Below are 14,645 nucleotides of genomic sequence, written 5' to 3' on the forward strand. Positions count from 1 at the left end.
GAGGAAGGGAGTGGAGGGGAGGGGAGGGGAGGGGAGAGAATGCTATTTGCTTAATTCGTTGCACATTCTTCCAGTATATTCATTTTTAGCCATAATTATTAAACTGCAATAGCATGTATGAGCCTTAAGAAAGATCTCACAGCTTATATTACAGCCAGCATCTCTCTGTGGTGTTGCTGAATGTCACAGGAATTCCACAGAGCCCAGGTCAAGCCTTCCCCTGTGAAGCACGAGAGAGCAGCTGGTCAGACAGTGGAAGCTCTTCTCTATTTCACAGCGGCAGAGAGTATTCTAAAAACAGATGCCAGACTTTATTAAATGCTGCACATGGCAACAGATGAAGTTGTTTACTTACTTTTCCTTTCCTAGTTTATCAACATGGAGAGTTTCAACTGCAGGTTTTCTGATGTTAAACCAACCTTGCCTTCCATAGATGAGCCCTGCTCAATTGATGCTGTACAACCCATGAGGTAGTATAGGCTAAACTCCTGCTTTAGACTTGTTAAAGCTTGGGGGGCAGGAAGGACAGTCTACAGCAGTAATCCGTTGCTTTGTGTGGTTTTTCTTCAAAATCTGTTTATTTTATTCCTTCTTCTTGTTTTTTTTTTGTTTTCATAATCATCATCATTATGTCATCATCATCATAAATATTATTATGTGTGTGACAGCTGGGAGAGGACACATGCCACAGGACACATGTGAAGGTCAGAGGACAATCTTTAAGGGTCATTTCTTTCCCTCTGCCTCCATGTGGGTGCCAGGCACAGAGCCCTGGTCCTTGGGCATGCATGGCAAGCATCTTTAGCCCTGAGCCATCCCACTGGCCACATCTCTCCTTTCACAGTTCTCTAAAGGAGTTTACACAGATTTCCTATTATTTCTCCCTTAAGGAGTTTCTCTATGAAAGGTTTTAACAAGAACTCTCTCCGTAATGGATACAGAGCTACATGCTTACCTACGCTGTCCTCTGCATAAAGTGCTTCATAATGTACCTCCCTTATCATCCCAACGAAGCCCGAGCAGAAGCTCCCTATCTTGGTCCTGATACTGGTAATTTACATAATTACTCTTTAATCAATCTGGCTGGTAGTCGATAAATTTCACCGACTTTCTCAAAGAACAAGCTTCTGGTTACTTTGTCTATTTCAGGGATTTTGTTTGTTTCTTAGTTCATTGATTTCTGCTGCTTTTTTTATAATTTCCTTTTTGCTTACTTTGAGTTTAATTTCCAACTTTTTCCTGAAGTTCTTGAAGTTGAAGTCTGGTCTTTAGCTACTCTGTAAGGTGCCATGGATGTAACTATGGCTACCAGGCCTACCAGCTGCAGTCTCAAGAGACAAGATGCTTACCAAGAGGGCACATGCTCTCCAAAGCTAATGTGCAGAGGGCAGGGGGCTTAGTGCCCCTGGCAAGCTTCGGCTCTGTCAAGATTTCAGCACTTCTTCCAGCAAGCTACATGCAGGTGTGAAGTGGAAAGGAGATCTGTTTAAGTACCAGAAAGCAGAACATGGAAAGGGCTCTGGCTCTTCAATGGCTGTACCACTATCCTATTTCTGTCTGATCCAGCTGTGCTTCCAACAGGCAAAGCTATAGGCAGATGTAGTAGCACCCGCCACAGCCCAACCTGGGCCCACAGTGTGCAGCCAGTACCATGAGCTGGTGCCCTTGTCATGTGTTGATCATACTGCACATCACGTGTGATTCAAAGGGAGTTGCTGGTCCCCAATGATAGTTGGAAAAGGAGGGTTAGGCAATCAAAGCCAGAACCAAGGAAGACAGAAGTCCCAAGTAAGAGATAACTAGATACCAGGTACTTCTGGCAAGGGCAAAGCCTACTTCTTCCAGAAGAGCTCCTGGCTAGCAGCTGCCACCCAGACTCATCTTCCCTGATCTCCATTTTCTTTAGGTGTGAAAACAAAGCCCAGGAGTCTTACTCTTTCTTCCCCAAGCCTGTCAGAAAGTCACCAGTGGCCAGGAAGCCAGGCCTGGCTGACATAGTCGGTGTGCTAGGGAATACTTGTCCAAGGCCTCAAGCATGCTGGCTAAGCACTCAGCCACTGAGCTGCAGCCTCAGCCCTATAGACACTGTCACTGATGTCCGCCCCCCTCCCCCAAACACGGCATCTATCTTCAGTCACTGGGTCCTCCTGCCACATGCAGATAACGGTCCTGAGTATGGACACAGTTCTCGCCAGCCACCTGTATCCTTCAGGGAAACCTAGGGAAACACAATGGGCCTGGTTCAAGAAAGTGCTTGGCAGCCCTATCATCCATGACAATGCCAGTGACGATTGTATGGGCTTTACACAATTCCGATTAAATCACACCATTCCTGCTCAGATGCCCCACAGGCAGGCCTCAAACCACTGGCATGGCCCTGCCCATTCCTCAGAGGAGCCCACTACCCCCACAGAACCCAGACCCCCTCTCCACACTGCACCAAGGTTACTCAGGACATCTCACAGGGCAGCTCTTCCCACCCAACTTGGGCCTTGGGTCGAGCTCCTCTGGTGGCCCCACCAGTCAATGCTCACTCACATTTTGGCATGGGGATAGCAAACAGCACGCCCACAGGACGGCCATAAGCACACTCACTTAAACAGTGACTCTATGCCTGCACGGTCACTGCTCAGAGCACCCCACTGTGCACTTGGGGGTTGGGGGGGGGGGGCTCTGCAGGGTCTGGACCAGTGCCTGGAGCTCCTATTCACACACCCTCCTTGCAAAGCAGCAAGCTCCACTCCTGCTGGCCCTCATGTCCTGAGCATTCCGGCTTTGTACAGAGAGCTCCAGGAACTGTGGGCTTACAAACCAGCCCCTGCAAGAGTTGCCAAATGATTAAGAGAAATGCTATGAGGTGAAGAGCCAAACTGAGAATTGGGCAATGAATACACTTCTAAAAGGAAAGGGACAAGAGGGAAAACACCTCCTCTGTTCACTGTCCTCAATGGCATACCTGCCTTCCCAGTCTCTATGTCACAGAAAATCAGAGCCTGCATCCCCCAAGTGCACACGGCACCTGAATAGCCTCGGGACTGCTGTCCAGAAATTCCATTTTCTGATGTGAAAACATGAGAAACCATTTTCAACCACACACCACCAATCTCCTTCAGAAAAGTACTCCAAATGCTGAGTTGGAAAGCGCTCTAACAGAAACCAGGAGAATCCTGGAAGTCTGCACCTCCGTGGATGGACTAACCTTGACGTGGCCAACGTCCCCCGTCTTGCTGCCCTCAGAAGGGTTTGTGGGTCTGCTCTCTACTCGGGGCCTGACGACCTGGCGGAAAGGACTGGACAGGGGAAAGCCGCTCACGCTGATTCCATCTAGGAAGGAAGACAGAAGTCCCAAGTAAAACGTGATTGTCTGTTTTGTGAGGCAGGGTTTGATTTGTTTGTCCAAGAAGTAACAGGAAGGAGGGTGGCAGTCTCTACTTCCTGGTCCAATTACAAGGTGAGAGGGTCTTCCCTGGGCGGTCATTCACATTGACAACCCACCACCACCAGTAGCTCAGCAGGCAGCTTCCTTCTAGGGACTAGTGTGGAGAAAGTGGACTTGCATGGAGAACAATGACCCAGAAGTTCCACTGGAGTTCTCAAGGAATGATATACTCAGGAAAGGCCTGACCAAAGGCAAAGCAGCTCTCCTGGGCACTGGAGACCAGCTGCCAATGAGACCAGCCACTGCAAAGGGACTAGAAGATTCTACTATTCTACTCACCATGTCACACCCTGGCCCCAGCTTTTCACTCTGTGACAACCATCACTGATCCTCCAATATCTCGCTAGGTCTAAGCCCCTTCCACAGTGCCTCCCTGGGTACACTAACTGAAAACATCCTTCTCTCTGACTCCCAGCACCTTCTATGGCCTGAGATCTGTGCCTACTATATGCTATCCAGGGCAGAGGCTAAGCATGAGGGACCCAATCAAGGAATACCGGGTACTGGGAAAGAGGGAAAATATACATCTACGATGCCTTGGAGCTATAAAACTTTGGAACATGCATACTTTGCATACTCACACATACATACACACACACACACACACACACACATAGTGTGAGCGTGCATGCACACACACACAATTTGCCTAGAGACCTCAAAAAAAACAATCATCTTAAAGACTGTGGCCTCGTCCCAGGCTGAGCAGCTGTGCTTTCTAAACCAGTGGAAGGTAGAAAAGAAAGGCCGCATCATCCATGGACAGCGGTGTTTCCAGCTCTGGTTGGGGCAGAAGCTTGGGCAAGAACAAAGCTGGAAAAGGTACAGGGCAGCTGCAGAAGCAAAAGAGACAAGGTGGGGAAAGGCGTCACCAGAGATCCTGGGAAGGAGCTCTCTCCTGCTTGGGAGCTGGGGAAGAACAGAAAATGATATGGAGCATCCCACCTGTGTTGTGCCAACATAGGCCATCACAAATAGAATATGTAGAACGGATTTATCTGACAATTAATAGGAAGACAAGAGCGAAAAGTCGCAAACAGATGCAGGCAGCCTACCAGCACCAAGGAGCTTAGAGGTACTATGAGGATGGAGGGCATGCAAGAATGGTTTGAGTCTCAAAAATAAAAGTGAGCTTGTAGCGTGAACCTCACAGCTACCGTTTATAGCATTCAATCTTTCCATTAGGAGAAAGGCTGTGGGCAATTTCAGGAGGTAATTCCGCATGCTGAAATAATACTTCTCTTGAATTCCACTACAATGTCACAATCATCATGACAACTGGGAAATGACAGCTGAAAGCAGCGCTAGCCGTGAGGAGAAAGCGGCTGCTCCAGCCACACCAGCAGAGCCAGCCCACAAAGGCATATTCAAGAACTGGCAAGGTACATGTGCCTGGCTGCAGAGGAGCTGGCCTGAAAATTGGGGAACTGGGGGGGAAGGACAGCTCTCAGCATGAGTGAACATCATCCAATCATCAAAACCATGGGTAGAACAGAAGCGACCTTGGAGAGACTCTCGCACGTCTCCCTGACTTTACAACTTCAGGATCTCCAAACTTTGGACTCCAGAATTTACCCTCAGTGTCCTCCAAGGTTTTCAGCCCTCCTGCCTCAGACTGATCCATGTTTCTGGAGTCTCCAGCTCATAGGCAACCTGTTGCAGGACCTTCTGCCCTCCACAACTATGTGAACCAATTCCTGTTATACTCAGCAGCAACCCCCTCTCTGTGATGAACCCTGGCAAATCTGTTCATGGATCATGCTGTCCTTGGACTGGCAACAGGCACAAGTGCATGGGGGCATCTAACTTGTTCCACACTCCCCATAAAGTAGGCATTACCATACTGATTCTACACATGAGAGAGCCAAGGTTCCAATGAGGTGACTTCTTCAGTATTACACAGCCCATCAACATATAGCTAAAAGCAGAACTCAGAGCCACTAGCCACACTGAAACAAAAACAACATCCTGAGCTCACCAGCCCAGGATGTTCTATAGCATCCCAGGTGGTCCAAACTATACATCAAGCTGCCACCAGACCTATGGTGAGGATTTACAAATGGCTCAGGAACCAACTCTAGTGACAGGGTATGCTTTTGGTGTTTTTTTTTTTTTACGTGCTTCCAGAAAGAAAGAAAAAGACATAAATGAACATATATATATATATATATATATATATATATGTATATATATATATATGTGTGTGTGTGTGTGTATGTATATATATATGCATATATATACACAAATACATATATATGTGTGTGTATATATGATATATATGTGTATATCATATATATATATATATCTGTATCTGTATCTGGTATCTGTTACCATATATATGTATATATACATATATATGGTATAAAATAAACTTGAATAGAATGTAACTAAAATAAAATACACTTGCAAAGGTAAAAGAAAGCAACAGGTGGGAGTCTCGTGGGAGTCTGTCAGCATAGGCTGCTCCAGGTAGAATATTTTTCAAAGATGCTTTCTCGTGTATTCATAAAAATCTATGGATGCCAAAAGAGCCCATCTGGTTATCATAAAATATGCTCAAGAAACCCAAAGCAGTAGGAGCAGCTGGCTAAGACGACGAGCCAGCACTCATCCTTAATTTCCATGGAGAAAGCGGTATGCTCGTTCATTCAGAAACTCTGCAATGTGTTTAGGAAAGTTAAAAATAATGTCTACGGTGACAGTGGACTTCAAGTGGCACGGTCCCCGACCTCCATGGACAGCCTTATCTGGACACAGCTTTCCAAAACACCACTGGATGCGAACAGGGATCCCACCAGACCTAAGGCCTTTTGCCTTTTCCAATGTCTGGAGACTTCCCACTGTCCACCTGAACATAGAGGGTGCTTTGGGGTTCCCAGAAAAGTTGTAGCTTTGGGTACAGGAGCTACTGATATAGGTAGGTAAAAGACCTTTCCATAGGAGGGGATGGATTAGTTCCAGGCTTCCAATATTAAAAAAAAAAAAAAAAAAATCAAGCTGCTATTAAATCACTTCTTGTGGAATAAGATGTCAATCAAAAAAGTGATGATTTTTCTTGATGCTAGAACAAAACTTTAGAAGGAAGGTAATTTGCAGTTGCCCTAGAGTGAGACATGCACAATTCTCTGGGGAGGCCACTAGCACAGAGTTAGCTGTACGAGATGTAGCCACTGGTAAGCTTGCCCTTCTTCCTTCTGTTACTGAATGGCCCTCTGCTTGCAGCCTGGGGTTCAGCAGACATCGGTGGCTTGCTAAGCTCTGATGAGAACCCACTCTGCTTCCCGTGGGTGAGTATGCTTGCCACCTTTCTGATGAGCAGACTCGGTCAGGCTCCTAGGGGTAGCATAGGTCTACATCCAGAGTCCAGGGCTGTGTGTAAATCACAGGGCTGTATCACTTCACAATGTACTGACAGCTGAAGCTAGAGTTGCCACTGTGGCCTGGGATTACTTTTACTAGTGGGCCATTGCTCTGCAATCTGCTGTGTTCTCTGCCATGACCTGCCCGCTCCCCTAACGCTGTGTCCTGAAATCGGAAGAGCTGTTCAGCATCTCTGCCCTGGTCTGCTGTTCTCTTTTGAGAATAAATATGGATTTTTGGAGTTCTCAGTCTTATTTTTTTAAAGAATGGTGTGACTCATCCAGAAGCACCCGGAAGCTGGAGGCAGCTTGCTTGCAGTCTTAACAAAGGGGCGTCTCTTTCTGTCTTTGTGATTCCTAGATACCTCAATTTTGCCACAAACAAGTGTTTTGGTTTTGACTTTTTTAAAAAAGGAAAGCCTGAGATTTTGTCGAAACTTGTCTTTTCCTTGGGTTAGAAAACATTAGGACAGAGAGAATATTTATCAGTGCCCAGCACACTCGCCTGGTACACAATTCAGTTACTTCCTGCCTGTTCTCACACGGTCTTCATTGTGACCAGGAGATCACACCAGTCCTGATGTCTACACACACCCCTTGCCAGCACAAGCCCCCCCTCCCCGAGAATCTGTCTGAATGCATGTCGCTCTACTGTGCATATCCTGAGGGCAAGTCCTGGATCCTTGTCTCTGAATTCCCGGGTCCTGCTTACCTGCTGCCCACCTGGGTGTCCCTTTCTTACTCAGCACTTGCCCCCTCAGCCTCCGAAAGCTATTCCTTACTTGATCTCCCCTGGAGAGTCCTGCTGTCCCCCTTTGTCATCAGAAACAGGGGTTGCCCCCAGGGCTCCATGAGAACTTTTCTACCTTGTCCCACACTGCCTTTGTGAAGATGTTCTCATCTGCCATCTGCCTTCAGGGACACATCCTCTACCCAGTTCTTGGTCCTGTGGGCTTTTGGTCCTTTGGGGAGATAGGGGAGCTCTAGTTCCTGAGTTGCCCATTCCCTATCTGGGTTCCCATGGCAACCTCATGCTGCTTTCATACTTGTTGCACATTTCTCTGCCTTGTTTTTTATACAACCAGGGCAGGCTGCTGCCCTCTCCCCAGCCAGCTTTAACCTTCCTTGATACCTTCTCTTCTCTGCCTACTCAGCCCCCTACAGCAGACCTCCAGGGATGAGAGATGCTGTGCCTGCAGCCATAGCCTCTTCACAATCTGAACGGCCCATCTAGGCCTTGAATGGTTCACTGGTGACTTTGAACAGATGTTTATGCTCTTCTGCTTACTCTTTTTCCCCCCATATTTGAGCTGAAACTGGGGGGCTTACACCTTAGACTTTATTCCTGACCCATGATAGCTTTGGGTTGTGTTGGACATTGCATGTTGCTTTTGTTTTGTATTCAGTGGGCTGTCTGCTTTTGCTCCAAAGGAACAAAGCTAGTGTGCTGGCCCGCCTGCCCGTCGTTATATTTAGCCCTGCCACCTACCTGCCTTCTGACTCACAGACAGCCATTTCACAGCACCACAGCACAGCCACAGGAAAGGTCAGCCTGTCCCTGCCTCCCTGGGGCTCCTAGGACAGCATCTCTGCGGATGCAGACAGCTTCGTGCCACCCACCACACTTGCCCCAAAGGTCTGTTTAATAACCTATAAAGTACGTACATTGCTAGGCCCACTGTTCGGCCAGCATGTGGGAAGGTTGACTTTGTTCTTCAGTTTAAATTCCTGTTGGAAAATAACTTTCTAAGCCCCTGGGATGGGGATTGGAGTGTTTGTCATTCATCAGCAACAGGTGACTGCACTGCAGGCAACAAAAGCCTGTCTGTGGACCATCGATCCATCTCCTGTGCTCATCCTCGCTCTCCCCAGCCAAGCTGTGGTGACTCACCAAGCGACAACTGCCGGGTGGGGGTGGCTGTTCAGTGGAAAGGACGATGGGTGCTTCATTCCAAACAGGAAGAGATGGTGTCTGGTGGAGTACAGCCCAGTATTGTGTGCTCTGGTTCCAGGCTGCCCAAGCTTTTCCAGTGCTGTTCTCGCCATCCCGTGTCTGCCCAAGCTCCAACCCTCCTCATCTTTCCCGTTTCTGCCATTGTTGGCTCCCAGCTGCAACCGCCTTCTCTGCTGTCTTCTACACTGGCATCACGGCCACACTGCTGGTGCAGAGTGGCTTTGCCTCTCTTTACTATATCTTGAATCAGGACTTCTCCATGCCACAGTCAGTATACAAAGTAGGCATGTGTGGCCCTACCCTGAGGCCATGTGATCTTCCCACTCTCCCTCATTTCTCGAGTCTCTGAAGTACACACCTCTTTACATCCACCTAGTGAGCCGCACCCTCACAGTTATGGCCTGGAGTGCACACAGGGCTGCTCTGCCTTCCTCTGTGCTGTAATTGTCTAGGATCTTTGAAATGTCAGCCCTTCTCCCACTGTCATTTAACTGGCATCAGGGTTAGTGAAGGCTCTAGGAGTGACTACAATGTTCAACATGGTTTATGAACCATCAGTACAGACAGCCTTCCTGTGGTGTAGACAGACAGCCTCCCTCTGGCGTAGCAGCCTTACGCTGTCTACTTGAAAAGTTCCTACTCCTCTTCTGACTTGAGTCATTCCCAAAGCTTCAGGCAGACCCAGTGGCCGTTCAGTGCCTGTGGTGGTTCAGTGCCTGTGGCCATTCAGTGCCTGTGGTGATTCAGTGCCTGTGGCCGTTCAGTGCCAGTGGCCATTCAGTGCCTGTGGCGGTGGGCTTTGAGACCCTGTAGGGCCAGCCCTAATCTGAAGATTGTTTTGGAGCCAGCTGGATGTTTCCCACCCCCTGCTCTTTCACAGAAATTTCAGAGTCACTCTTCAAGGTAAATCTTTAAGTGCCACGCACACTTTGTGTGACAGCAGTTTATGAGGCAAAAAGCTTCAAGGAATCCATCTCCTGCAACCCCTAACTCAGAGGTAGCCCAGATATGTCCTTGCGATTTGCGTACTAGGTGCCTACCAAGATATGATTCACTATAATAGCTAGACAAAATTAAACATTGCTCTCTGACCTCTACCAATGTTCCAACATCTTAGCCAAACCCTGGCTTGGAATTTCTCACAGGCAACATTACACATTCAGACTAACTGCCTCCGGCATTGTTAGGGAGATAATGAGGGGGGTAGGGCATTGAAGCTTACTAAGGATGGGCGGGACCCTGAACCGAGTCTGTGTGAGTGTGTGTGTGTGTGTGTGTGTGTGTGTGTGTGTGTGTGTGTGTGTGAGAGAGAGAGAGAGAGAGAGAGAGAGAGAGAGAGAGAGAGAGAGAGAGAGAGAGAGCTGCAGCAGAGTATTTGACATTCGAGCCTCTACTCTCCTGGCTGGCTCACCCGCAGCCCCCCACCCCCACCCCACCCTGGGGACTCTGGCCAGGCCCTCTAAGGCCCGAGCGTGCTCAGAGTCCAGGGGTGCTGCACTGGTCCAGAGGAGATGGCTGCTGCTTTAGACCCAGTGTGTTTCAGACGGCCTCAGATGTACCTTGACCGTTGAGCTGCCAGATTTTTCTTTTCTCTTTTGTAATGACTGTAAAAGTCTGATGCCATTTTGAGAAATACATTCAGATCCTGCACTTCCTTGTGTTGCGTCTGTTATTCTGTCTTCATCAACGCCTTGCCGACCTGTACCTGAAACCTGTTTCTCGCTCTTCTTTTGAGGGTGTCTTTAAGGTCATCTGTTAGAATTTCTATCCACGGGTGGTGGTGGCGCACACCTTTAATCCCAGCACTTAGGAGGTAGAGGCAAAGGCAGGTGGATTTCTGAGTTCAAGGCCAGCCTGGTCTACAGAGTGAGTTCCAGGACAGCCAGGGATACACAAAGAAACCCTGTCTCGAAAAAAAAAAAAAACAAAAAACAAAAACAAAACAGAATTTCCATCCAAACTTTCAAACCAATAAATGAATTTTGGAAACATGGGAATTTCTTACGTCATTTAGTCTTCCTATCTATGAGTATGGTATATCTCTTTAAGATGTTTGCCTTGTTTAATAGTTTCCCAGCAACATATTATAATCACCTCTGGGAGGCTCTTATGATATTTTATGGATTCATTCTAAAAGCCTCATTTTTATGGTAAATGGTGCTTAAAGTCTCAAAAAACTGAAAGTCTGCTAAAATGTATACAGTGAGCACTGTGGTGGCTTGAATGTTCTTGGCCCATGGGATGTGGCACTATTAGGAGGTGGAGCCTTGTTGGAATAGGTATGGCCTTGTTAGAGGAAGTATATCACTGTTGGGGTGGGCTTTGAGAGCCTCCTCCTGGCTGCCTGTGGAAGACAGAGCCACTTCCTGGCCACCTTCAGATCAAAATATAGAACTCTCAGCTCCTCCAGCACAATGTCTACCTGCATGCTGCCACACTTCCCACCATGATGATAATGGACTGAACCTCTGAAACTGTAAGTCAGCCCCAATTAAATGTTTTCCTTTATGAGAGTTGCCTTGGCCATGGTGTCTCTTCACAGCAATGGAAACCCTCATTAAAGCAAGTACTAATGTTAAGTTATAGCTTGATGAGCATCTAGATTTTTGTTCATAGTAGGGCACGCTATACCAAGATCATAACATGATAATTCCCAGCATTCTCTTCTTCTTTCCTGTCCTGTTGCTGTTGGTAGCACTCTACCAAGACATCCAACTATGGCTGCCACCATGAAGCATCAGCCTCGCTTGTTACGGGAAACTAAATACATCTCTATTCTCTGCTGTCTTTTTAGTCCTCTTTCTTTGATTTAAAAATCACATGAAGATATTCTTTTAGACTTCTGGAAGCAGAAGCTTCAAATAAGTGTCCATGGCCCTCCTTTGTCTCAACATGGCACTTGAGAACCATGCCAACGTTCATGGGTTTTCTTGCTATGTGGTATGCTGCTGTGTCAAGTTGGGAGTTTAACCATTCTGCTTCTCATGGATATCTGGGTTGTTTTCAGTGGCACTGCTGTAGATGCTCTGTCTACATTTAGGCAAGGATGGTAGACTTATAGCCAAGCTCTCTTTCTCTTCTCCCTGCTCCTCTTCCTTTTAATGCTTTTAGTTTTGAAAACTGAACCCAAGGGTTTAGGAATGCTAAACACATGGTCAACTGTCACCTGCCACCTGTTTACAATGTGTAGTTAAGTTCTTTGCTCTTTTAATGTTGCCTTTTCATGATCTGATCTTTTTTTTTTTTTTTTCCAAAGACAGGCTTTCTCTGTGTAGCCCTGCATATCCTGGAAATGGTTCTATAGACCATGCAGCCTTGAACTCATAGAGATCTGTCTGTCTCTGCCTCCTGAATGCTAGAATTAAAGGTTTGTGCCACTATGCCCAGCCTAGAATTTCTTAATTTTGTTATCATTTGGTTTTCCTTTTGTTTCTTTGGTTGGTTGGTTGGTTACAGGGTTTTTTTGTTGTTGTTGTTTTGTTCAGTTTTGTTTGGTTAGTGCTACTCTTTGTCTAAGGAATCTTTGCCTACATGTAGGTCATAGAGATGCTGTCCTCTGGAAATGGTGCTTTACTCTTTACACTTGGGGTTAAGGCTCCTTTGAGCGAGCCTCCCTGTCCCCTTACAACTACAGTCCCCTTTCTTCCTCTCTCATAGCTACAGTCCCTTCTTCCCCCTCTCCCACACAGCTACAGTCTCCTCTTCCCCAGCTCCCTCACAGACATGTACTATCTGTTTTATGTATCCTCTCCAAGGGCTGTGTTTCTTCCTGGAACCCTGGTGTCCAGCGCTGTGGAGCCTGTTCTGTGTGGTGCAGAAAGGCAGCTGCTAGCTACATGTAGCTATGGGCACTTCAACAGTATATGGTGCACCAAAGCATCTAAAGGAGTGATTATTGATTTCACTTGATTTTAATTACTTTAAATTTAAGTAAATTTCTCCAGTGGCGACTATGTTATACAGCACAGGTCTAAAGGGAGAGACAAGGCAATTTCACATAAATTAAAAAGTATCACTTTGCTAAACACAAGCCATAAAAAATGTATGGCGTTGAGTACATGGAAAGGGGCTGACCAAATCTAAAGGGCGCAGGAAGGATTGTCTCCAGAAGTGATGCTGGGCTCGGGTTTTCAACACAAAAAGGATGGCAGCAGATAAAGCCTGGAGAATGGGGCAGGAAAGTGGCTCTCTGAGCATGCGCCGAACATCTGGACAAAGAGAGTTCGAGTTTCAGGAGTGTAAACATTTTCTGAAGGGGGTGTGTACATGCACACATTGTGGACACATGCATGTGTCAGTGTGCCTTGCTGGCTGCTTCAGGAAGGCACAATGCTTCTCCTATGAATTCTGATGCATGGATGCAAGCCCGCTGGGTGACTGCCTTTAGTTTGTCCTTTGAGTCACTGCCTTCTAGAGGACGATGTGGGGGGAGGGGCTGGAACATGCCCACCTACTCTTATAAACAAGGCATTTCTACTTTAACCTCAAAAGGACAATTCTCTGGTTTTGTTTCCCAAATTTGTAAATCTCAAAATAACCTATGCTAATTCAACTACCTCTTGTGAGAATCGGCATTCACTTGTTTATGTTTCTCTTCTAGTAGAGAAACACATGTAAATAATATTTAAAAGAGCAGAATCAGGGGGCTGGAGAGATGGCTCAAAGACTAAGAGCACTGGCTACTACTCTTCTAGAGGGCCCAGGTTCAATTCCCAGCACTTCCATGGTGGCTCACAGTCATCTGTAGCTCCAGGTCTGACACCTTCTTCTTGCTTTCTTAAGCACCCAGCACAGACCTCTAGGCAAAATACTGAAACATATTTTTTAAAAAAAGATAAGAACTATGCATGGGAACACAGGATCATATTAGCACCATCAAGACGATTGCTATGGCTATGCAGCAACACTGTTTGCCCAGGGTCAGAAGGGCAATGATCAGGGGAGCCTGGTCTTCACTAGTTTTCCTTCTAGAAAATTTGCACTAAATTCTGAGAAGAGATGCCCTAAAGAGAAATGGTGTTGACAAAGTGAAACAGCAACCGGGGATGCCACGAGAACTCACAGGAAATACCACCTTTGCCACTACAGCTCACTAAGGACAGAACCCGCAAGAGTTTGACAAAGGGTGGCTAACGCTGAGCTCAAAGAGCAAAGGGATGAGTAGATCCTCCACTGGAAACAGCAGCAGATGCACAGCAGCACCTGAGAACACCTGCAATATAGAAAGGAAGGACCCAGCAAGAGGGGGAACAGGGAGAGAGAGGGCGTGAGCCCAAACTGCGTGGGGACTTGCTCTGGCGAAGAGTACACACGATTAGAAGAAGACGATTTTGAGAAGGGAAGGCTGGGGATGGGTAGAAGAAGTGTTGCTGGGAGCCTGTAACAGTTTAAATAAACGATGCCTAGCATGCCACCCAAGGCCAAGGGGAAGGGCGAGGCTACCAAGGAGAAACTACAGACACATCTGCAGGAGCAACAGGATGAAGATGAAAGTGCACCTCAGGTGGAACACGGAAGACCACATCTGCAAATGGCTTCCATTAGTCTTCAAAAGAGGGCATCTGCTGAGAGGGAGGAGGCTCAAAGAAGACAGTGAAAAGGCCTAGGCTAGAGCTCACAGTTCTCAAGGAGTGAGCTGGTGTTCACCAGTGGGGAGCCCTATGCCCTGTTGTGACCCGACACGCAGTTGTCAGAACATCACAAGTCAGAGTCTAGGAATGCTCTGTGCCAAAGTCACACCACTGGCCCCTTCTCCAAAAGGCACCAGCAGCAGCTCCTAAGCATAACGCTCACTGTCCTGTCACCCTCTGACACCAGGCCTAGGAAGATGACCTGTCATGGGCAGAGTCACTGCTCCATCTAAAAGACAAAGCAAGCTGTCTAGCTGCCCACA

General features: G+C 47.2%; 1 protein-coding gene across 3 annotated transcripts in view; it reads right to left on the reverse strand.

Annotated features, from left to right (window-relative positions):
• The window catches only part of Trappc9 (trafficking protein particle complex 9), a 466,270-nt gene that overhangs the window by 313,380 nt on the left and 138,245 nt on the right, over window positions 1–14,645 (reverse strand). For all 3 annotated transcript variants that reach the window (XM_031345566.1, XM_031345557.1, XM_031345575.1), the window contains one exon: window positions 3,200–3,324. In XM_031345566.1, coding sequence (XP_031201426.1) covers window positions 3,200–3,324 — 125 coding nt within the window. The remainder of the gene's footprint in view (window positions 1–3,199; window positions 3,325–14,645) is intronic.

This window comes from Mastomys coucha, unplaced genomic scaffold (assembly GCF_008632895.1).
Source record: "Mastomys coucha isolate ucsf_1 unplaced genomic scaffold, UCSF_Mcou_1 pScaffold11, whole genome shotgun sequence".
NCBI classification, from domain to species: domain Eukaryota; kingdom Metazoa; phylum Chordata; class Mammalia; order Rodentia; family Muridae; genus Mastomys; species Mastomys coucha.